Genomic DNA, 26,016 nt, shown 5'->3' on the forward strand with positions numbered 1-26,016 from the left:
TGTAAAAATCCCTTGTAATAGAAAAAAGCATGACAGGTCCTCTTATATATGAGATCTGGGGTCAGAGAGACCTCACATCTCATATTTACACTAAAATGCAATTTAAAAAAAAATTGTCATTTGAAAAAAATAAATAAAATGTCCCTCTAAGAGCTATGGGCAATGACTTGGAGACAGGTGAGGGGCTTGGGGCTATCTTCCCCTCACTCGTCTCCATGTCAGGCCAGGGACAGGTCCAGATCGCCGTCACGGACCCGGCTCCTAACTTTTTTAGCTGGCTCCTAGATTCCAAGCAAATTTGTCAACCCCTGCCATAGAGACTTACAATGGTTACTGCAACTACTAAAGCTGGGTGTGTTTGTGCCAACCCATGTAGCTCTTGCTAGACAGTTTGGTCTGATGTCAATTTATCTTTGGCATCTATGAGCCACAAGCACTGACACTTCCAGGTCTTCTCTAACCATCCAAACACTCTACCAATCCACATCAAACATTACCTTCCTGTGGTGTAATCTTTTCGGTCACCATTTCAACAGAGCCCTGTTCCTCATCTTGATCCGATGTCCCATTTTGTGCTGGAGTGAGAGGTCTTTCACTCTCTTCTCTAACTGCATCACCTCCAGAGTCCTGATTAGGACTGTCTATCTTCTTCTTTTTCTTTGCCTTTGGTTTGGGCTGCAAGCATCTTTTCTTTTCCAGGTCAACAGCTTTCTTTCCTATCGAAAAAAAAAAATGTAAAAGAAGCCCATCAGGGCTCTTTGCACAGGCTTGGGTAGTGAGGTTTATTTTGCTTAGCTAACCCACTCTACTACTACTACTGCTTTCCTAGGCTACCTCTTTTCTGCTATATTTTCTTTTCTCTCAACACATGGAATGACTTGAATCCTGCTGAATCAGGTTGCAAGATAGGTAATGACCCCCCATAGGCTCTTGGGGTAGTCTGGCGGTTATCAACTAATACATCATAAGTGACATTATGATGTTCCATAACTACAACCGTTACTCCTCTGATTGTAAAATTTGCAATTTACCTTTACTAACTAAATAAATAAAAAAATAAAAAAACTTTGTACTTTTACATTGATTCCTGTAATCAACCACAGAAAAGCATTCAGATTCAAAATAGGTGGGACAGCACTCAGAGCTAGTCAGGGCTCTATTGCTTTGCACAGTGCTGTTAGTCAAACACAGAAAAATACTTACAGGGGGGTGCCATACAGGATGACTAATGCGCTGATGCTCCCTCACTGACCAGTCATAGGCTATGGTGCATCCCAGATCAGGTTAGTACTATTAAGCTAAGCTGCAGGGCCAAAGTATACTGCCTGGACTGGGTACCTGGATCAGAAGAACTGGCTGAACAGATTTACTAATACTTTGGCAGGTACAACAGTTCACAAATATATGATTCAAACATGTATTTAAGTGCTGGTCTGATGTTCAGCTTTAAAGTAAACTTGTCATAACAGAAATAGGGTTGGTGCCATTGTGGACCCATTGACTTTTATGCTTTCATAATCACTGCTCAAGAACAAATATGCAGGTCAGGAAAGTCAGATACAAGTCACAAGTTCATATCTGCATAACAGTTCTGGGGAAGTGGCTCAAAGTATTGAGGAAACATGCTGAGAAAGAAGTTAAATGAAACCTACATGAATCTCTAAACAGATAAACAGGCCTGGAGAATGGTTACTGACCTTTCGGTGGTCGGCTGTGCTGCTGCTTGGATATGGACCAACTGTGCAAGCAGAAGTCATCTGCTCCCGTCCACACCTGGTCTGGCTCTACTGGAGACCATTGGACACAGAGAAGCCTCCCCTTGTGCCCACGATAGTTACTGAGCGGTTCTTCCTGTAGAACATCCCAAATCTAGAACAGAACATGATCAGTTCTTTAGCAATTCCTGCACTGATAAGACTGGTTATGTTTTTAAAGCCCTCTTTTCTCCAGCTTTTATAATTAAAACTCTGATGTCCCAAATTCACATTAGTCTTTTAAATAAACATGCTCTATGTTACACTATTAAGACGGACAACAAAAGATGCTTGAATATAACCTTATTAGCTTGAAATTACAGATTGCAGGTCTATGTGCTACTAACGGTCACCCCCTTTGCAATGAGAGGACTTTTTTGACTTTTGAGGCACTTTCCTTGGACAGTGGAATGGCAGATGGTAGTGCTTAGACATGAGGTTAGACTCCATTAATTTCAAATCAGAGGGGTACAGATAATGCTTTTGTGCCTGGCTACTAGTAGTTCGTCAAATTCAACAATACTTGTTCTGTAATTACAGTTTGCAGCGTATCCAGACCACTTCTTCAGTTCTTTAAAAAGAGAAAATAAAAAGCTAACTTTATTAGCTTTTTTTTGGCTGACAGGTTTGTTATATTGCACTTCTATTACCAACTACAGTATATAAGAAACAAGTATTTGTTTTTAAACATTCTTCAGAGATTATTTTAAGTGTTTATAAAAGCATAAACTTATTTTTACCTTAACCACTTCAATACCAGGCACTTTCCCCTCTTCTTGCCCAAGCCAATTTTCAGCTTTCATCGCTGTCGCTTTTTAAATGACAATTGCGTGGTCATGCAACACTGTACCCAAACTAAATAGAGCTTTCTTTTGGTGGTATTTGATCACCTCCTGGAGGTTTTTATTTTTTGTTAAAAATGTTATAAATAATAAGATTGATTTTACAGGTAAGCTGTTATAAACATTTTCTTGGAGTACACCACGGGACACAGTGCAGCATAGTAATTACTACGTGGGTTATAGGCCAACTTCAGGTGATGGACACTGGCACACCCTAAACAGGAAGTTGCCTCCCTATATAACCCCTCCCATATTGGGAGTACCTCAGTTTTTGTCGCAAAGCAATATACATAAATCTTAAAAGAGGGGAGGGACCTCCATGTCCCATGATGTACTCCAAGAAAAGGATTTTACAGGTAAACTGTTATAAAAATTATATTTTCTTTATCGTACAACACGGGACACAGAGCAGCATGGTAATTACTGTGTGGGACGTCCCAAAGCAATGCTTTGTGAGGGGAGGGAGACACAAATAAAAGCAGGTAGCCATCAGACATGAGGACCTATACTGCTGCTTGCAGTATACTGTGCCCCAAGCGTGGTATCCCTTTGCCGTCTTACATCCACCTGGTAGAATCTAGTGAATGTATGTACCGATTACCAAGTTGCGGCCTTGCAATCTGAGTCCTAGAGGCTTGGTGATGCACTGCCCATGAAGCACTCACTGCCCTGGTAGAGTGCGCTCTAACTTGAAAAAGGCAGAACCCTTCTTTTCAACCATAAGCCTGAACAACCACCTGATGTATACATTTTGAAAAAAAAATTTATATCAACACTGCCTGTCCTTTCCTACGGCTTTCTGGTAGCACAACAGAGCATCAGTTTTCTGTATTTCTGTATCTGAACTCTTCAGATAGACCTTAACTGCTTTCACTATAAGGAGAGAATGTAATTACTTTGCTTCGACAGAACGATATTCTGAAAAAAAGGAAGGCAGGCAAACATGTTGATTCAGATGACATTAGTTATCTTAGGCAACAAAAAGGTTGGGTGTGGACTCGACACCACTTTATCCTTCTGAATAATTAAGAATGGCTCTTTACAAAAAGGAAATTGCCAAACTCTGAAACTCTCTTGCGGAGGTTACCACAACCAAGAACACCAATTTCCCTGTCAGAAGGAACAAGGGAAAAAGGCCGGCTAAAAAGTTGTCTTTGTAATGCCGACAAAACTAAATTCAAATCCCACGGGCACAAGGGTGACCTAACTGGCAGATTTATACGCGTTACCCCTTGTATACAGGCCCAGTGCAAAGCAAGCGGCCTTCGGGGGGGGGGGGGGGGGGGACACTGACAAGGCCGAGACCCTTGATAGAACTCAAGGCTAGCTTTATTTCCTGTCCTAATTGTTAAAAAGGCAAGAACTCAACCTATGACATTACTTCTGAGGATGTCATCCTTGGTTTCCAGAAGGAACATAGGCCCACTAAACCCTATAGTAAATGGTCCTAGAGGCCAGCCCTCTTGCATTAATCAGAGTAAATACCAATGACCCTGAAAGCCCCCGATTCTTTTAGAATGTAGACTAAATAGTCAAACTGCTAAATTCAGTGTTTGCAAGGCAGGATGGAATCCCGACCCCTGCGAATGTAGGTCTGGACGAAAAGGAAGAGAGTCCATGGAACCCCTACTGACACCCTCATGATCTCTGCACACTAGGATTGTCTGGGTAATGCCGGATCTTCTAGGATTACCGGCTTCAGTCTTTGATCCTACATAGAAGCCGTGGAAGAAGCGGCACTGGGGGGAATTAATAAATTAGTGAAAACTGAACCTGCGGAAATACTAAACACATCTCCAATATGCGGACAAATGCTTTGCCTTTAACGAAAAGTTGTCTAACCTGGTGTTAAACTGGACACCAATCGATCTATGATCGAGACACCCCATTTCTGGCTTATGGCCAGAAAATGTTGGGCTGCTGAAGTTGAATAGCAAAGTATTGAACCAGGCAGAACTTAAAGAGGAGCTGCACCTAAAAAAAAAATATTAAAAGCCAGCAGCTACTAATATTGCAGCTGCTGACTTTTAATAATATCACACTTACCTGTCCCAGCGATGTCGGCGGCAGATAACGAGCGATCGCTCGTCTCGCTGCAGCCACCGCCGCCATCCTCTGTCAGGGAATCGGGAAGTGAAGCATGAGGGCTTCACTGCCCGGTTCCCTACTGCGCATGCGCGAGTTGCGCTGCGCTTCTCTTATGGTCCCCCGCTGTGTCTCTGGGAACTGTGTGGGTGCCATGCGGGGGTGGGCGGAGCCATGCGGCGGTCTGGCCGGAAGTGGGTGCAGATACCTGGATTATCCAGGTAACTGCACCCCCCTCCCCCCCGAAAGGTGCCGATTGTGGCACCGGAGGGGGGGAGGGATAATACTAGCGGAACTTCCCCTTTAGGGTGAAGAACCGCTTTAAGCAATGCAGGTTTATTAACAGCTGGTAACATACTGGTTTATGTTCAAAGTATTACAAGATACAGGTCTAATTTATACAGTTTCTTACAATGCAAGCATATGAGATATAGACATTCTTATCCTCCAACCAAATTGAAACAATTGTGAATTGTTCTCACCTTGAACCAGAATGGGTCTTTTCTGACAATTCTTGGGAACCCATCACCTGATAGGGACCAGTCGATCGACCAGTGGTCCAGTCCCCTCACGGAGTTCTGGGTTCCAGCTCGACAAAGTTCATGAGGGAAATTCACCTGAGACCACACTCTGGAACAAGTTAAGAAGTCTTTTCTGACTTGTACATGGAGACAAGTTACGGACAGATATTTGGCCATTGGTTCTGACCTCTATGACCCTTGCAATAGGGCAGCATATACAGAGTTCAGCCATTTGAGCTCCTATCTGACTTGTCTGACTAACAATTGTAGGACTTGCATTTACATACCCTTTTTACAAGCCTTATCTGAATCATCTCTCCTACATGTGATTGGTCGCTAAGATCTACGTCAATGAAACTAACCATAAATCGGATACCTGTTCTATAACCAGATAAACTTAATTCTTCTCAGAATTCCTATATGTTCATTAAAGTGATTTATAACTGGTTTTGTCCAATTAAAAAAAACACCTGTGTAGAGACAGTCTGGCACCCAGCTGTTTTATCAAACTCTCCTCATCTTGATAAGGTTTATCTTCAAGAATAACAGATTTACGACTCTGGAACAATGAACTTTCAATAACCCCACCAGATGCGTGTCTTTTCATACATCAGGGGACACAGAGCCATAGTAGTTACTATGTGGGTTAATACGCCACCTTTAGGTGATGGACACTGGCACGCCCTGAAACCAGAAGTGCACTCCCTATATAACCCCTCCCATTACTGGGAGTACCTCAGTTTTTTTGAGGGCGTCTTAAGTGTTGGTAACGAGTAAAGATATGATGCACTGAGCTCCATTGGAGTAATCCTTGCTGGGGCTAGCCATGCTGACCGGATCCATTCAGTGTCCTTTAATGGGCCTAAGGAATGGTACCAGGGCCTCGTGTCCGAAAAAACAAGGTTTTTCTTGCGAATGCTTCTCTTTTTAGAGAGCTGGACCCTGGAATCCAGTACTTTTTGGTAGTAAGGCCATAAAGGTTTTACTGGCAGGGTACTATTGCAGGTCCAGGATTGTGGGTAACTTCTAGGTTCCCCTGGTCGTGAAGGTTTCGGAGCCCACCGTGAAGGGGGAAGATTGGGTTTATCTCAGATAACCCTGCGGCGGGAAGGTAAATGGAGTTTTATAAGAAATATCTTTGCATTTTCTTACGAATTTCTCCTTTAAGTATATAATGTTGTCATGCCTATGTGTCACCACTGGGGGCTGTATTGAGCTCTCCCCGCCTTATGCTGGGAACAGCGCTGTGTAAGGAGCCATCACTTCCTCCTTCTCCAGCCAAAAAGCAGCAGATCCTCCGGTAAGCAAAGGGGGGACTAGGTCTCTCCTCCTGCGCCCCCCTATGTTGAAATGACCCCTTCGGAGGAATTGTATGCCCGGAATCACGGTTTAAAAAAATAAAATAAAAAATGCGGCCGCTCAGCGGTGCTTTTTACCCCCCGCCGTCATATAAGATGTTCGCTGGACACTCAGTCTGCCGCTCGCATGGGAAAGCTCTTTCTTTTGAAACCGGGGGGGGGGGGGGGGGGTTGGGGGGTTCAGGTTTGGTGACACAGGCATTCCCTTTTTGACACATTATTACTTTACCAGGCTAGGCATTAATAGCAGCTTTGTAGTGCTGAAATATAACCTAGCAGTGTACATTCTTTATGCTAGTGCCTCTGCTTTGTGTTTCAGACTATGAGTGGAAGAGGGACCAGGAACTCCTCAAAGGGTTCTAAGGGCTTGATGGTTTCACGACAAGCTAAATCCATCTCCAAAAGAATGTCATCCTCCGAGAGTGATGCGGCCGGTCAGAGTGAGCTGTCAGAGGAGACTGATGTTGCACCGGCGCTAGACACTTCAGCCCCTTTATATATATAATCACACAGGAGGTATTTTCTTCTGCCATTTCTAATTTGGAAAAGAAGATTGATGCTACGATCACTCTCCATAGTGGGTCTAAACGTAGCAGATCCCCATCCAGTGCTCAGGACCCTCATATTGAGGTGCAAGGGGCAGGGGATTAGGAAGATCTTCCAAGAGATTTGGAAGATACGAATGTATCCTCTTCCGAGGATCCTAATATAGAGGGAACAGCATCACAAGACAGGTTGCTTGTACACGCTTACTAAATTGGTTTGTTCAACCTTTTTGCTGTCTGCAGCGCAGGCTCTTGAGGAACCCACCTCTGGTTTGGGATCACCAAAACCGCCCCCATCTGAGGATGCATTTACTATTCATTCACGGCTAAAAAAAAGCTTATTTATTCTGAATGGGAACATCCGGATAAACAGTATTGGCCGCCTAGAAAGTTTTCTACACTATATCCTATGGAGGAAAATTTCTATAAGAAAATGGGGGGTTCCAGCAATTGATGCGGAAATCTCCTCAGTGAACAAGTGTCTCTCGTGTCCGGTGGATAATGCGCTGACGTTAAAAGATGTCCATTAAGGAACAGTTTGTGGAGATACTTAAGATTCTGCCTGATCAGCAAGCCCAGCAATGGGCTGGCGTATCAGACTTACTATGTTTCACAGTAGATGCTATGAAAGATTCGATCATCCAAACCAAACGGCTTATGCTAAGACTAGTGCATTCTCGCAGAGTTCTGTGGCTGAAAAATTGGTAGGGATCCAGAGAAAAAGAAGTCTCTCTTTCTAGCTCTGGATCATCTCTTATCCCAGCTGGTGATATCAGAGGTTTCCTTGGAGGAACAGGGCACAGGTTTTTATTCAAACCTTTTCACGGTTCCAAAACCAAATGGAGAGGTAAGACCCATTCTAGATCTCAAGGATCTGAATCGGCACTTAAATATCCAGTCCTTTCGCATGGAATCAATCCGACCAGTTGTTTCCATCTTGCAAGGAGGGGAGTTTTTGGCATTGATCGTTATCAAGGATGCACAATGGTCCTAACCTTTTTAGACTATCTACTTTTAATAGATCATTCAGTCTCTGGTCTAAATCAAAGATAATCACAGCTGTAAACTACCTGGAATCTCTGGGTTGGATACCCAACCTAGAAAAATCCTCCTTAAAACCATCAAGGAGATTACAGTACTTGGGGGCTGGTCATAGATACCATACAGAAAAATGTATTCTTTCCCCAGACAAGAATCAGTTCCATTATAGGACTAATTCAACTTGTCCAAGCAAATAAAAATCCTTCCATTCGGCTGTGCATGAGATCGTTAGGGAAAATGGTGGCCTCCTTCGAGCCTAATTGGCGGTTACTATCCAGCAACCTCCAAGAGGGGAAATCCTTTCTGCCAGTATCCTGGGAAGTGGCAACAGATTCCAGCCTCCTAGGCTGGGGAGCAGTCCTGGAAGAGGATTCTGTCCAGGGGAGATGGTCCAAGTCAGAAAGGACCTTGCCCATCTTTATTTTGGAGATTCGGGCAGTACGTCCGGCCCTAGAGTCGTGGACGCTCAGGCTATGGGATTGTCCTGTCAGGATTCAATCCGAAAATGCCACGGCTGTGGCTTACAATCACCAGGGGGGCACGAGAAGTCGTGCAGCCCAAAAAGAGGTGAATCATGTTCTAGCCTGGGCAGAAAACAACATTCCTTGCCTATCTGAGATTTTCATTCCAGGAATAGAAAATTGGCAGGCGGACTACTTGAGTCGCAAACAGTTATTTCCGGGGGAATGGTCTCTTCACCCCATCTTCCTAGCGATATGTCAGAAATGGGGTATTCTGGACGTGGACCTGTTCACGTCCAGATTCAACAACAAAGTCCACAACTTTGTGTCAAGAATGAGGGAGGAGGACAGGAGCAGGAGGACCGCTAGCATGTGGAACAGAAGCATTAGTCTTCCCATGGGATCAGTTTTCACTGATCTATGCATTTCTTCCCGTTCTGCTACTTCCGTGCCTTCGCCGCAGGATCAAGCAGGAACGAAAAGGAGGCGATTCTGGTGGCCCAGAAGATCTTGGTTTGCCGAGATCATAAAGATGGCGGTAGGAGTCCCTTGGACTCTGCCATTATGGCCAGACCTTCTCGCACAAGGTGCTGTATTCCATCCTACCTTACTGATACTAAATTTACTGGTTTGGCTATTGAAACCCACATTCTAAAGGACCATGGGTTATCCCCCTCAGTAGTGTCTAGTAGAATCATTTACTACAGAATCTGGAAGGCATAGGTTTCTTGGCATTGATCCAGGGGTTAGCACCCCAGGAAGTATGTCATAGGTAGGATCCTTGATTTCCTGCAAATGGGATTATAAATTAAGCTGGCCTTGAGTACTATCAAGGGCCATATCTCGGCCTTGTCAGTGTTTTTTCAATGGCCGCTTGCTTCTCACTCTCTGGTGCATAGTTTTATTTAGGTAGTAACATGGATTAATCCCCCTATCAAGGCACCTCTAAATCCTTGGGATTTAAATTTGGTCTTATCGGCTTTACAGAATCAGCCTTATAAGCCTTTACAGGATATTCACTTGGTTCTTTTGACAAGAAAAATAATCTTTTTGGTTGCCATTTCTTCTGCTAGAAGAGTATCAGAGCTAGTGGCTCTGTCTTGTAAAGAGCCATATTTGATTATGCATAAGGATAAGGTGGTTCAGCGTCCTCATCCTGAATTCCTACCGAAAGCGGTGACAGGCTTTCATTTAAACCAGGATATTATTCTACCCTCTTTCTTCCCAGAGCCTCAATCTAGGGAAGAGAAGGCACTACATTCCTTTGATGTAGTAAGAGCGATCAGAGTCTATTTAAAAGCGACCACTCAGGTTCGCAAAACAGATGTTTTGTTTGTACTGCCAGAAGGTCCAAAAAGGGGACAGGCAGCATCAAAATCTACTATTTCCAAATGGATTTGTCAAGTGATTGTTCAAGCTTATGGCTTAAGGAAGAAAACTCCTCTTTTTCATGTTAAAGCATGCTCAACCAGGGCAGTTAGTGCCTCTTGGTCGGTGCATTATCAGGCCTCTATGGCTCAGATCTGTAAGGCCGCAACTTGGTCTTCAGTAGGGATGGCCGAACTGTTCACCCGGCGGTCGGTTTGTGGCGAATTTCGCATGTTCGCGATTCGCCCAATCGGCGGACTATTAACGCTGTTCGCCCAGAGGACATATGGACAATTGGACATTTCCCCTACTTTATAAATAGACCTGATCTGGCGGCCATTTTACATTATGTCAATTTAGGGACAGGATGCTGTATGGAGCAGGGAGAGACTGTAGTGACACAAATCGCTAGCTATTAGGTCCACAAAAGTCCTTTTAAGGACTAGTATAGGTGTAGTACAGTATATAGGGTTCAGTGCACTGCTGTGCTGGTGATTGCAGCAGCCTGTCTTTTGTCAGTGTAGGGAGGGATAGGACGCTGTGTGCAGCATGGACAGTCAGTTTAATCACTAGCTATTACTATTAGGTCCACAAAGGTCCTTTTAAGGACTGGTACAGGTGTACAGTATATAGGGTTCTGGTGCACTGCTGTGCTGGTGATTGCTGAGTGCACTGCTGACTGATTCTGCAGCTGTCTTTTGTCAGTGTTGGGACAGGACGCTGTGTGGAGCAGGGACAGTCAGTTTAATCACTAGCTATTACTGTTAGGTCCACAAAGGTCCTTTTAAGGACTGGTATAGGTGTACAGTTTATAGGGTTGTACACGTATAATATACTTTCTTCCAAATATAGAAAGAATATTATACTTAACTACTGCCCAATTCTGCAGCTGTCTTATCAGTGTAGGGACTGAGGGACAGTCTGCAAATCACTATCTACTAGGTCCACAAATGTCCTTTTAAGGACTGGTATAGGTGTACAATATATAGGGTGCTGGTGCAGGGCTGTGTTGCAGATTACTGCCCTATTCTGCAGCAGTCCTTTATCAGTGTAGGGACTGAGGGACAGTCTGCAAATCACTAGCGACTAGGTCCACAAAGGTCCTTTTAAGGACTGGTATAGGTGTAGTACAGTATATAGGGTTCGGTGCACTGCTGTGCTGGTGATTACAGCTGTCTTTTGTCATTGTAGGGACAGGACGCTGTGTGGTGCAGGGACAGTCAGTTTAATCACTAGCTAGCTATTACTACTAGGTCCACAAAGGTCCTAGTAAGGACTGGTATGGGTGTACTATTTGGTGTGCAGTATATAGTGGTGTAATACACGTATAAAATACTTGCACATATAGAAAGCATAGTATAGTGCATTTCCACTGTGCAGCATTGTGACTGCTGAGCGTTTCTGCAGCTATGCTACAAAGAGTGACAAACGTAATAAAAAAAAAAAAATTATAACTGGTGTGATAGACCAGTGGCCCCCAAAAATGACAGATTGAAGCGGGTGTTATATACCTTCTTCCACATACATACTGCACTTCTCTAGAGACTTTTGTCACAGGGTCACTTAAAAAATGACAGGCAGAGGAAGAGGCAGGCCCTTCCACAGGGGTGGTAGAGGTAGGGCAGGAGCAACAGGCTTGAGCCAAAGTGGGAAGTTGCAGAAGGTGCGATTACGACAAAGAACGCACCAGACTTGGTTGAGCGGCTCACTCAGCCTTACTCTTCTGCACCCTCCTCATCCTCTCGATCTGCACCCTCTTCTTCACTCTCTGCTGTGTGCGCCCCCCAAAGACACTATCACCAACACCACCACCATATACCTTCCGCTTGAGTCACAGGAATTATTTTCTGATCCATATCAAGACATTTCCGATGCGCAGCCACTCTTAGCATTGGATCAGGAGGAGGAGGTAGCAACAACCGCCACTCAGCAGTCTTATGACAGTACCCAGATCAGTAAGGAGGAGGTTGGTCCCCGCTTTTGCTGCCTACTCCGAGATCTCTAATTATAGCGGTCGGGAAGTTGACTTCGATGATGACGTGTCTAGTGATGTCACGTGGGTGCCCACAAGAGAGGAAGAGGAGGGGGAGTTCAGAGGGAGATATGGACCAGCAGATAGGGAGGAGAAGCAGGAAGAACTTACATTGCACAGGAGGGACAAAGCAGACTGCTAATGTATCAGGAGCGAGGCATCAACCATGTACGGTCACATCTGGCGCTCCCAGGATGCCGGCACATGGCTCCGCAGTGTGGTCTTTTTTTTTTAACATGTCCGCTGCTGACAATAGTGTTGCCATCTACAATCTTTGCAGTCAACGCATAAGTCGCGGTAAGCCCAACACCCACCTAGGGACGACCGCCTTAAGGCAGCACATGAGCTGCCATCACCGAGCCCAGTGGGAGCAACAGAACGCACAAAGTCACACTCCAGGCTCTCACCATCCAGCCTTGTCTTCTACTTCTCCTTCTCCTCACAATTGTCCTCCACTCCACCTTCCATCACGCCATCCTCACGTTTTTCTGCAAAAAGGCAGGCTTCCGTGGGCCAAATGTTTGAGTGTAAAAAAATGATGACCCCGGATAACCCTCTTGCCCAACGGTTGACGGCTGGCTTGTCAGAACTGATAGCCCAACTACTGCCATATAAACTGGTGGACTCGGAGGCCTTTCGAAAATTTGTGGCAATTGGAACACCACAATGGAAGGTCCCAGGAAGGAAGTATTTCTCACAGAAGGGCATCCCAGAGCTATATGACCATGTTCAGCGGCAAGTGAATGTATCTCTGGCACACAGCGTCGGTGCCAAGATACATCTGACCACAGACACGTGGTCTAGCAAACACGGGCAGGGAAGGTATATCACTTTTACTGCCCACTGGGTGAACCTTCTGACGGCCGTCAAGCATGTAACCCGTGGCACCCGTGTAGATTTGGTTTTACTGCCACGGATTGCATGCAGGCCTGCCTCCTCTTCTCCTCCTCCCTCTCCTCTTTGGCTGACTCCTCCTTTTCCGCTGCTAGCGTCTCTTCAGCTGTGCCGCCCAAGCTTTCCAGAACCTATTCGACATGCCAGGTGAGACGTTGCCATGCTGTGCTGTGTCTGTTGTGCCTGGAAGCCAAGAGCCACACTGGCCCTGCACTCCTTTCAGCTTTGCGTTCACAGGCAGATCAGTGGCTAACACCGCTCAATTTGACAGTTGGTAAAGTGGTGTGCGACAACGGTGCCAATCTGCTTAGCACATTGAAACAGGGCAAAATTACACACGTCAATCTTTGTCGTGCAGCGATTCGTTGTCAAATACCCTGGGGTCCAGGACATCTTGCGGCAGGCAAGGAAAATCTCGGCCCATTTCAGAAGATCTTACACGGCCATGGCTTGCCTTGCTGACATTCAGCGGCGACACAATCTGCCGGTCAGGCGTCTTATTTGCGATTGCCCGATGCGATGGAACTCAACCTTCTATATGCTCGATAGGCTGCTCCAGAAGAAACGTGCAGTTAACATCTACCTGTACGAACTCTGCGGCAGAACAGGTTCTGGGGAGCTGGCTTTTTTTTCACTGCGCCAGTGGCTGCTAATACGCGATGCATGCAGACTTCTGCAGCCATTTGATGAGATCACCAAACTGGTCTGTCGCAGCCATGGCGTCATCAGTGACATGGTACATTATGCCTTCTTTATGGAGCATGCATTGCGTCGTGTCATTGATCAAGCTGTGGATGAGCAGGTGCGGGAAGATGAGGAAGTCGCAATGCTGGATGAATTCCCAGGGGGCTACTCTGAGACAAGTCAACAACAGGAGTCTGAAGAGGAGTCAGAGGAGGATGATGCCGGGGAGGATGAGGAGGAGCAAGAAGAGCATGCTTTAAACCATTCTGGGATCCCTGTTGTTGTGCGTGGATGGGGAGAGGAGAACAAGGACGACATTATCCTGGATGATGAGCAGGAGCCTGGCCACCACACCGCTTCCAGTTTAGTGCAAATGGGGGCCTTCATGCTCCAGTGTTTTAACAGGGACCCCCGTATAAAAAGTATAAGGGTCAAGGACCAGTACTGGGTGGCAACGTACTTAGACCCCTGGTACAAACACAAAATGGCGGAAATGTTACCACCGTCACAGAGAGCTGTCAGAATGGAGCACTTCCAGGCCTTGCTTCGAGAAATGCTGCATTCTGCTTTTGCATGAGCTGGCAGAGGAGGAATTCCCACTCCCAGAGAAAGCGTTGCGGGTACCAATCCAACAGCGCCTGCAAGAAGAGGGCGGTTTGAAGATGTGTTGGTGACTTCTGATATGAGGTCATTCTTTCAGCCGACCCATTGACAGGTCTAATCCGGATCCAGCATCAGGGAACGCCTAGACCGACAGGTGTCCGACTACATGAACCCCTGGACTACTGGGTAGGCAGGCTTGACCTCTGGCCAGAGCTTGCCCAATGTGCAATGGAACTGTTGGCTTGCCCCTCGTCCAGTGTCCTGTCCGAAAGGACGTTCAGCGCAGCAGGGGGGATCGTGACCGATAAGAGCACTCGCCTAGCTCACGACAGTGTTGACTACCTCACATTTCTAAAAATGAATGAGGCATGGATCTCGGAGGAATACATGTGACCAGTAGACCATGTATAGCTCTATAAAAACGATTTATTTAATCGAGCACACAGAACTTTTTACTACATTTGACTCACTTCCTTGTACAAAAAAAAAGCACACCGTACTATATGCCCATACCCTCCTGTTTGAAGAGGTTGAGCGGTGTCATATTTTTGGGGCCCAGAAGCGAGTTGCTGGTATCGGTGCTGGTGTCAGTGCACTCTATCACGGTGCTGGTGTCAGTGCACTCTATCATGGTTTCTCCTTCACTGATGGGCACCATTTTTGGGCACAGAGTGGCATCCCTGGTGGCCTTGGGTGGTCAGTGTGGGCAACCCTGGTGGTATCCTGGGGGGTGGGGGGGTCTGCGCTGATAATCAGTGCATACCCACCTGTCAGGAGAGCAGCTGATCAGGTCACCTCAACTCGCGACACGAGTGAGTGAAAACCGATACACGTTTCTTCCTGTTTACACCGTGATCAGCTCTGATTGGACACAGTTGATCACATGGTAAGAGTCTCCATCAGAGACTCTTTACCAAGATCAGTGTTGCGGTGTTGTCATACTGACATGCCGCACCACAATCGCCCGTGCTGGCTGTTCTCCTCCAAACACAGTGAGTTGAGTTGATGCCAAAGAGCTTGATTTTGGTCTCATTTGACCACAGCACTTTCATCCAGTTCTCCTCTGAAATATTCAGGTGTTCATTAGCAAAATTCAGACAGGCCTGTATATGTGCTTTCTTGAGCAGGGGGACCTTGCAGGCACTACAGGATTTCAATCCTTCACGGCGTAGTGTTTTACCAATTGTTTCTTGGCGACTACGGTCCCAGCTGCCTTGAGATCATTAACAAGATCCTTCCATGTAGTTCTGGGCTAATTCCGCACCATTCTCGTTATCAATAAAACTACACGAGGTGAGATCTTGCATGGAGCCCTAGATCAAGGGAGATTGACAGTATTGTGTTTCTACTATTTGCGAATAATCACACCAACTGTTGTCACCCTCTCACCAAGCTGCTTGGCGATGGTCTTGTATCCCATTGCAGCCTTCTGTAGGTCTACAATCTTGTCCCTGACATCCTTGGAAAACTCTTTGGTCTTGGCCCTGATGGAGAGATCGGAATCTGATTGATTGAGTCTATGGACAGGTTTCTTTTATATAGATAACAAGCTGAGACTAGAAAATGCATTTCCTGGAGAAAATGCGTGGGAATAATGAATAGCATCAAAACTGCCTATCATATTACTCTATTATAAATCAGTACATGGTGTGTCTGTGCTCTCCCTCACTGTCCATCACTGTCCATCACTGTGTATAAGAAGCTTTGGTAGCCATGAAAACAAAACAGACAACAAAAACCTGGATGCCCTAAATTTTCTGAAATGGTCACCAAACTTAAACAGTTTTTTCACAAAAACTGTCAAAGATATCAAACTGAAAAGATATAGCCAGAGTTCAATATTTTGTGAACATTTTAAAGTTTGTTTGGCGTCTGTGGGTGAAAGTATGAAGGAGCTGAAACTTTTGGTAGCAGAAGAAGATTTTACGGATTTTAAGCATGCTCTCATTGACTTCAATGTTAATAAAAGTGTGAAAAAGCTTAATATTGTAAAAAGTATAAATAGTAGAAAAAAAAGTTGAAGGAGAGCACACATCAGCTGAAAGAACTGAACATTTAATTTAAAAGTTGAATGGCTTTAATAGCTGAAAGTATGCATAAGTTACACAGAGCCAAAAAACGTACAGAATAATAAAATTAAAAAGATGATGATGATTAACCACTACAGCCCCGGACCACTAAACACCTTAAGGACCAGAGGTCTTTTTCCAATTTCGCACTGCGCTGCTTTAACTGGTAATTGCGCGGTCATGCAATATTGCACCCAAACGAAATTTGCGTCCTTTTCTTCCCACAAATAGAGCTTTCTTTAGATGGTATTTGATTGCCTCTGCGATTTTTATTTTTTGCGATATAAATGGAAAAAGAGCGAAAATTTTGAAAAAAATATATATTTTCTTCTTTTTGTTATAAGAAAAATTGAATAAACTAAATTTTAGTCATACATTGAGGGCAAAATTTATTCAGCCACATGTCTTTAGTAAAAAAAATGTCAATAAGCGTATATTTTTTGGTTTGCGCAAAAGTTATAGCTTCTACAAACTAGAGTACATTTTCTGGAATTTACACAGCTTTTAATTTATGACTGCCTATCTCATTTCTTGAGGTGCTAAAATGGCAGGGCAGTACAACCCCCCCCCAAATGACCCCATTTTGGAAAGTAGACACCCCAAGGAAATTGCTGATGGGTATGTTGAGCCCATTGAATATTTATTTTTTTTGTCCTAAGGGATTGAATAATGACAAAAAAATTTTTTTTACAAAAAGTTGTCACTAAATGATATATTACTCACACATGCCATGGTTATATGTGGAATTGCACCCCAAAATATATTCCGCTACTTCTCCTGAGTATGGGGATACCACATGTGTGGGACTTTTTGGGAGTCTAGTCGCGCACGGCACCCCGAAAACCAATCACCACCTTCAGGATTTCTAAGGGTGCAAATTTTTGATTTCACTCCTCACTACCTATCACAGTTTCGAAGGACATAAAATGCCAAAATAGCACAAAACCCCCCAAAATGACCCCATTTTGGAAAGTAAACACCCCAAGCTATTTACTGAGAGGCATGTTGAGTCCATGGAATATTTTATATTTTGCCACAAGTTGCGGGAATATTACAAACTTTTTTTTTTTTGCACAAAGTTGTCACTAAATGATATATTGCTCACACATGCTATGGGCATATGTGAAATGACACCCCAAAATACATTCTGCTGCTTCTCCTGAGTACAGGGATACCACATGTGGGACTTTTTGGGAGCCTAGCCGCGTACGGGACCCCGAAATCCAAGCGCCGCCTTCAGGATTTCTAAGGGCATACATTTTTTATTTTACTCCTCACTACCTATCACTACCTATCACAGTTTTGAAGGCCATAAAATGCCAAGATGGCACAAAACCCCCCCAAATGACCCCATTTTGAAAAGTAGACACCCCAAGCTATTTGCTGAGGGCCATGTTGAGACCATTGAATATTTTTTTTTTTTTTGTCCCAAGGGATTGAATAATGACAAAAAATAAAAAAATATGTTTTTTTTTACAAAAAGTTGTCACTAAATGATATATTGCTCACACATGCCATGGTTATATGTGGAATTGCACCCCAAAATATATTCCGCTACTTCTCCCGAGTATGGGGATACCACATGTGTGGGACTTTTTGGGAGTCTAGTTGCGCACGGCACCCCGAAAACCAATCACCACCTTCAGGATTTCTAAGGGTGCAAAACCCCCCAAAATGACCCCATTTTGGAAAGTAGACACCCCAAGCTATTTACTGAGAGGCATGTTGAGTCCATGGAATATTTTATATTTTGCCACAAGTTGCGGGAATATTACAAACTTTTTTTTTTTGCACAAAGTTGTCACTAAATGATATATTGCTCACACATGCTATGGGCATAAGTCAAATTACACCCCAAAATAAATTCTGCTGCTTCTCCCGAGTACGGGGATACCACATGTGGGGGACTTTTTGGGAGCCTAGCCATGCACGGGACCCCGAAAACCAAGCACTGCCTTCCGGATTTAAATATAAAATGCTACCAAAAAAACTGTTAGCGATCGCAGGGATCAGGCCCGACTCTGCGATCGCTGCAGTTATGCGTTTAGTGTTTTGTAAGTGACAGTGATCGATCGATACTGCACTTGGGTGGGCTGGGCAGAGGGGCAAAACGCAGGTGCCAGCAGGTATCTGGGCTGATCCCGCTAACAATGCGTTTTTTTGGAACCCTGAACTGCTGGGGACGCTAGTATAGATCTGATCAGATCAGATATTGATCTGTTCAGATTCTATACCACTACAGGAGGTTTATGCTTTGCGTGTGGGTGTTAGCGGTACTGGCACTAACCTAGCGCTGCCTGGGGCGATGCAGACCCTGACCCTAAAACCTAATTGATATCACCCGCCGGGTGATCAGGGGGTTAAACCTTTATTGGGTAATAAATGGTGGGTGCCCTGATGCTATAAAAAGCAAACTAACCAGAGTCACCCGTAACACTTATACGGTGATCAGTGGTGAAAGGGTTAACTAGGGGCAATCAGGGGGTTAAAATTTTTATTAGGTAGTATATGGGGGTCCCTGGCGCTATATAAAAACCTGATGGGGAACCTAAATAACTAACTGGCTAACCAGTGTCACCAGTGACACTTATACTGTGATCGCTGGTGAAAGGGTTAACTAGGGGCAATCAGGGGGTTAAAACCATTATTGGGTAGTATATGGGGGTAAATAACGCTATAAAAACCTGGCGGTGAACCTAAAAAAATAACTAGCTACCTAACGACACTAGTGACACTAATGCAGCGATCAGAAAAACGATCGCTTAGTGACACTGGCAAAAGGGGGTGAAAGGGTTAACTAGGGGCAATCAGGGGGTTAAAACCATTATTGGGTAGTATATCGGGGTACCTAGCGCTATAAAAACCTGGCGGTGAACCTAAAAAAATAACTAGCTACCTAGCGACAGTAGCGACACTGATGCAGCGATCAGAAAAATGATCGCTTAGGGACACTGGCAAAAGGGGGTGAAAGGGTTAACTAGGGGCAATCAGGGGGTTAAAACCATTATTGGGTAGTATATCGGGGTACCTAGCGCTATAAAAACCTGGCGGTGAACCTAAAAAAATAACTAGCTACCTAGCGACAGTAGCGACACTGATGCAGCGATCAGAAAAATGATCGCTTAGGGACACTGGCAAAAGGGGGTGAAAGGGTTAACTCTAGGGGCAATCAGGGGGTTAAATCTTTATTGGGGGGTGATAGGGGGCTACCCTGGACCTAACACTAACTGCCCTGACAGTTTTAACTGTTACAACTGACACTGAATGCATTGATCAGTAAAGAAATGATCAATGCAATCAGTGACACTGTGACTGGGGGGGGGGGGGGGTTTGTGTGCCTGTGTGTACCTACATGTCAGTGTAGTGTTGGTGCACACTTACTTTTAGTCTTCTCCTCGTAGTCCGGTCAAAAAGACCGCCCCCCGAGGAGAATGACATCACTTCCTCCTTCATGTGTAAACAATACATAGTGGGAGGAAGTTCGTCATTGGCCAGGAGCGATCCAGAGGGGGTGGCCAGAAACCAACGGCCATCCCCTCATCACGGATCTATTCTGCAGCGAACCGGACCGCCGTATCCAGTGGGAGGGGGTCCGATCGGACCCCCCACCCGCTGGAAGGCAGGCACGTACATGTACGTGCTTGTGCCTGCCTGTGCCATTGTAATGACGTACATTGGCAATACGGCGGTCCTTAAGTGGTTAATAAATAAAAAAAACAAACAACAATAGTGGGACTGCTAAAGCATTCCCACTAATAAATTAAAAACGAATAACAATAGTGGGACTGCTGAAGCATTCCCACTAATAAATAAAAAAACGAATAGCGGGACTGCTTAAGCATTTCCACGAAAAAGATTAACTAGAAAAATGCATTTCCTGGAGAAAATGCATGGGAATGCTGAATAGCAGCAAAACTGCCCCATCATATTGCCCCCATCAAAAATGGCCCCATAATATTGCCCCATCAAATCTGCCCCCATCAAAATTGCCCCATCATATTCCTCTATTATAAATCAGTACATGGTGTATCTGTGCTCTCCCCCACTGCCCATCACTGTGTATAAGAAGCTTTGTAACCATGGCAACAAAAGCCTTTAAAATTAAGTTTTCTGAAATGATCACTAAACTTAACCACTTTCAGACCGGACCATTTTGCTGGTAAATGACCAGAGGTCTTTTTACAATTTGGCACTGCGCTGCTTTAACTGGTAATTGCGCGGTCATGCAATGTTGTACCCAAACAAAATTTGCGTCCTTTTCTTCCCACAAATAGAGCTTTCTTTTGATGGTATTTGATTGCCTCTGCGATTTTTTGCGATATAGACGTAAAAATACCGCAAATTTTGAAAAAAAATGATATTTTCTACTTTTTGTTATTAGAAAAATCCAATAAACTCAATTTTAGTCATACATTTAGGCCAAAATGTATTCAGCCACATGTCTTTGGTAAAAAAAAAAAAGTCAATAATTGTATATTTATTGGTTTGCGCAAAAGTTGTCACATCTACAAACTAAGGTACGTTTTCTGGAATTTACGCAGCTTTTAGTTTACGACTGCCTATCTCATTTCTTGAGGTGCTAAAATGGCAGGGAAGTACAAAACCCCCCCAAATGACCCCATTTTGGAAAGTAGACACCCTAAGGAAATTGATAAGTGGCATGTTGAGCCCATTGAATATTTTATTTTTTTGCCTCAAGCGATTGAATAATGACAAAAAAAAAATTTTTTTTTTTTTTTTTACACAAAGTTGTCACTAAATTATATATTGCTCACACATGCTATGGGCATATGTGAAATGACACCCCAAAATAAATTCTGCTGCTTCTCCTGAGTACGGGGATACCACATATGTGGGACTTTTTGGGAGCCTAGCTGCGTACGGGGCCCCGAAAACCAAGAACCGCCTTCAGGTTTTCTAAGGGCGTAAATATTTGACTTCACTCCTCACTACCTATTACAGTTTTGAAGGCCATAAAATGCCAAGATGGCACAAAACCCCCACAAATGACCCCATTTTAGAAAGTAGACACCCCAAGCTATTTGCTGAGAGGCATTTTGAGTCCATGGAATATTTTATATTTTGCCACAAGTTGCGGGAAAATTACAAACTTTAATTTTTATTTTTTTTTCACAAAGTTGTCACTAAATGATATATTGCTCACGCATGCCATGGGCATATGTGAAATGACACCCCAAAATAAATTCTGCTGCTTCTCCTGAGTACTGGGATACCACATATGTGGGACTTTTTGGGAGCCTAGCCGCGTACGGGGCCCCGAAAACCAAGCACCGCCTTCAGGCTTTCTAAGGGCGTTACAGTTTTGAAGGCCATAAAATGCCAAGATGGCACAAACCCCCCGCAAATGACCCCATTTTGGAAAGTAGACACCCCTAAATTTAGGGGTACACTAGTGAGACTAGGTAATAAATGGCGGGTGCCCTGAAACTATAAAAAAATAACTAACCAACCAGCGTTACCTGTAACAGTTATATGGTGATCACTGGTGAAAGGGTTAACTAGGGGTCAATCAGGGGGCTTTATGCGGTAGTATATGGGGGTCCCTGGCGCTATAAAAAGCTGCGGCGAACCTAAATACCTACCTGCCTAACTAGCGTCACCTGTGACACTAATACAGCGATCAGAAAAACGATCGCTTATTAAGCTGGGTTCACACTGGAGCGATGCGGGAACGCCACGAATCCGCGGCGGGTTCCCGCATCACATGCCTCCCGGCGGCAGTTCACACTGCCCTATGCGAACTGCTGGGAGTGTCAGTGAAATGTTAATGACACCCCCAGATCAGTTCGCATATCGCAGTGCGATCTGCAAACTCGGATCGCATGGTGTGAACACCCATGCGATCCGATTCTGCTGCGGACCAAAAAAAGGGTCCCGTGCGAGTTTGCCGCGGGTGCGGCACGAATTCAGCCATACTATCTGTATGGCTGAACTCGAATCGCACAGAGATCGGATGTGATTTGCACTGCTAAAGCAGTCCCACTAATAAATAAAAAACGAACAATAGTTATACATAAAAAGATGATTAATAAAAACAAATAATAGTGGGACTGCTAAAGAATTCCCACTAATAAAAAGATTAATAAATAATTAAAAAAAAATGAACAATAGTGGGACTGCTAAAGCATTCCCACTAATTAGCAGCACTCCCTTTAAGAGAAAGCTGCTAACCTCAGCTCGTAATCTGTATAGAAGACACCTGGGAGCCAGAAATCTTACTGATTGATAGGGGATCAAATACTTATTTCACTCATTAAAATGCAAATCAATTTATAACTTTTTTGAAATGCATTTTTCTGGATATTTTTGTTGTTTTTCTATCTCTCGCTGTTAAAATAAACCTACCATTAAAATTATATCATACTGATCATTTCTTTTTCAGTGGATTAACGTACAAAATCAGCAGGGGAGCAAATACTTTTTTCCCCTCCCTGTAACAACCATGAGTCATGCCTGTCATCTGTGGGGAATTCCCTACTGTAAGCAGAATATAAACAAAAGAGTTAATAATAATAAAAAAATTATATATTTATAAATTAAATTAAATAAATGTGCGAGGTCCGTCCTCTCCTAATCTAAACCAGACCCTTCTGGTATGCATTTTGAGGGGGGCCTCGTGCCAAAATTATTTTTAAAAATTGCATGAGATCCTCCCCAAAATCCATACCAGAGCATGCAGCCCCCCTAAACCACATCAGGCCACATGCCCTCAACATGGGGCAAGGGGCACTTTGCCAGAGGGGAAGCACTATAAATATACGTGTATATTTCCAGAAATACAAAATGATTAAAGTATACAAACTGCTCCGCAGAAAGATGACTTTGTCATGTAGCTCCTCTTACCTGTGAGGTGCCATCATAGCTGGCAGATGCCAGCCTGGCATCATGGTGAGGGCTCCATGAAACACTTGTGATCTTTGATGTGTGCCCAGACAGGGTTCGGTAAGGCTCTGTGATGGTGGTAGGGGTATCAGAGAAGTTTTCTGGGGGAATACAAAATACAAAAAGGTAGAAAAACATTCCTTATTTATTACCCAACCATGCTATGATCTTGGCATCATTCTTTAGAACAGGCAATGCAATGCATGAAGAGAGGGAGAAACAACCATCCTCTGATCTCTTCTGTCACCTAAGAAACCGAAAGCGACAAGGATTTTGTCACTTCCCGTTTCGGTTTGTTTACAAGCGATTACCAGCTTGTAAACAGCTGATCAAACCAATCTTGGTTAGATTGGCTGCTTTGGTGGACAGAGGAGAGATCGGGGGTCTAATAGATGACCTGCCATGGCCCATGCTATCACAAGAGATGTTGTTCATTACTTGCGATAGCAAAAATGAAAAAAAACAGTGTCCAAAAAATAAATAGAAATAAGAGAAGGTAAAAAAACAAACAAAACAACTTTAAGCAACCCCTCCCCCGTTCTCATGAGCAAAGGTGAATGAACACGTAGGTCCCAGATGTATGTAAACAGTAATTGCACCAACCATTTAAGGTATCACCATTAGAGTCAGAGTGAGAGCAATAATTATAGCACCAGGCCTCCTGTTAAACTCTAAACTGTTAGTCTGTAAAGGTTTTTAAATTGTTGCCTGTGGACAATATAATGTACCATAGTATGTTGGTAGTATGTTGCTGTTCCACGGGCGTGTACAATTTTAAAGCGTGACGTGTTAGGTATCTAACAATTTAGGGCAACATCATCTTTTAGATTTTACCAAAAAATGCGTATTATATTGTGCTTGTGTGAATTAAAATGAAAGTGTATTTTTTCTTGAAAATATGCGTTTGATAAACCACTGTCCAATTATCGTGAGACAAATTGCAACACCCATTTTATTCTCCAGGGTCTTTGATTTAAGAAAATATATACAGTGCCTTGTGAAAGTATTCGGCCCCCTTGAACTTTTCAACCTTTTGCCACATTTCAGGCTTCAAACATAAAGATATAAAAATTTTTTTTTTGTGAAGAATCACCAACAAGTGGGACACAATTGTGAAGTGGAATGAAATCTATTGGATTTTTGAAACTTTTTTAACTAATAAAAAAATGAAAAAAGTGGGGCATGCAAAATTATTCGGCCCCCTTGCGTTAATACTTTGTAGATCCACCTTTTGCTGCGATTACAGCTGCAAGACGCTTGGGGTATGTCTCTATCAGTTTTGCACATCGAGAGACTGAAATTCTTGCCCATTCTTCCTTGCAAAACAGCTCGAGCTCAGTGAGGTTGGATGGAGAGCGTTTGTAAAGAGCAGTTTTCAGCTCTTTCCACAGATTCTCGATTGGATTCAGGTCTGGACTTTGACTTGGCCATTCTAACACCTGGATACGTTTATTTGTGAACCATTCCTTTGTAGATTTTGCTGTATGTCTGGGATCATTGTCTTGTTGGAAGATAAATCTCCGTCCCAGTTTCAGGTCTTTTGCAGACTCCAACAGGTTTTCATCCAGAATGGTCCTGTATTTAGCTGCATCCATCTTCCCCTCAATTTTAACCATCTTCCCTGTCCCTGCTGAAGAAAAGCAGGCCCAAACCATGATGCTGCCACCACGTTTGACAGTGGGGATGGTGTGTTGAGGGTGATGAACTGTGTTGCTTTTACGCCAAACATATCGTTTTGCATTGTGGGCAAAAAGTTTGATTTTGGTTTCATCTGACCAGAGCACCTTCTTCCACACGTTTGGTGTGTCTCCCAGGTGGCTTGTGGCAAACTTTAGACAAGACTTTTTATGAGAAATGGCTTTCTTCTTGCCACTCTTCCATAAAGGCCAGATTTGTGCAGTGTACGACTGATTGTTGTCCAATGGACAGACTCTCCCACCTCAGCTGTAGTTCTCTGCAGTTCATCCAGAGTAATCATGGGCCTCTTGGCTGCATCTCTGATCAGTCTTCTCCTTGTCTGAGCTGAAAGTTTAGAAGGACGGCCAGGTCTTGGTAGATTTGCAGTGGTCTGATACTCCTTCCATTTCAAAATGATCGCTTACACAGTGCTCCTTGGGATGTTTAAAGCTTGGGAAATCTTTTGGTATTCAAATCCAGCTTTAAACTTCTCCACAACAGTATTACGGACCTGCCTGGTGTGTTCCTTGGTCTTCATGATGCTCTCTGCACTTTCAACAGAACCCTGAGACTATCACAGAGCAGGTGCATTTATACAGAGACTTGATTACATATAGGTGGATTCTATTTATCACCATCAGTCATTTAGGACAACATTGGATCATTCAGAGATCCTCGCTGAACTTCTGGAGTGAGTTTGCTGCACTGAAAGTAAAGGGGCCGAATAATTTTGCACGCACCACTTTTCAGTTTTTTATTTGCTAAAAAAGTTTAAAAAATCTAATAGATTTCGTTCCACTTCACAATTGTGTCCCACTTGTTGGTGATTCTTCACAAAAAATTTAAATTTTATATCTTTATGTTTGAAGTCTGAAATGTGGCAAAAGGTTGAAAAGTTCAAGGGGGCCGAATACTTTCGCAAGGCACTGTATTTTTGGGGTTTCCAAGTAATTGTCTAGTAAAAAAATAAATAAAAAAAATATGCAGATTTTTACATGTGCAGTGCCTTGAAAAAGTATTCATGCCCCTTGAAATTTTCTACATTTTGTCAGGTTACAACGAAAAACATAAATTTATTTTATTGGGATTTTATGTGATAGACCATTTTCCTTTCACTTTGCAATTATGTGCCGTTTTGTGTTGGTTTTCAAATTTTTTTTACGAATAAATATGTGAAAA

General features: G+C 43.8%; 1 protein-coding gene across 2 annotated transcripts in view; it reads right to left on the reverse strand.

The window, feature by feature from the left end:
• GEMIN5 (gem nuclear organelle associated protein 5) overlaps positions 1–26,016 on the reverse strand; it is a 168,247-nt gene that overhangs the window by 66,944 nt on the left and 75,287 nt on the right. For both annotated transcript variants that reach the window (XM_077468384.1, XM_077468382.1), the window contains exons 15-17: positions 23,122–23,261; positions 1,698–1,869; positions 498–716 (exon numbers count right to left, since the gene is read on the reverse strand). In XM_077468384.1, the coding sequence (XP_077324510.1) occupies positions 498–716; positions 1,698–1,869; positions 23,122–23,261 (531 nt within the window). The remainder of the gene's footprint in view (positions 1–497; positions 717–1,697; positions 1,870–23,121; positions 23,262–26,016) is intronic.

This window comes from Lithobates pipiens, unplaced genomic scaffold (assembly GCF_037356315.1).
Source record: "Lithobates pipiens isolate NorthernLeopardFrog02 unplaced genomic scaffold, aLitPip1_a1.2 Scaffold_8, whole genome shotgun sequence".
Taxonomy (NCBI): domain Eukaryota; kingdom Metazoa; phylum Chordata; class Amphibia; order Anura; family Ranidae; genus Lithobates; species Lithobates pipiens.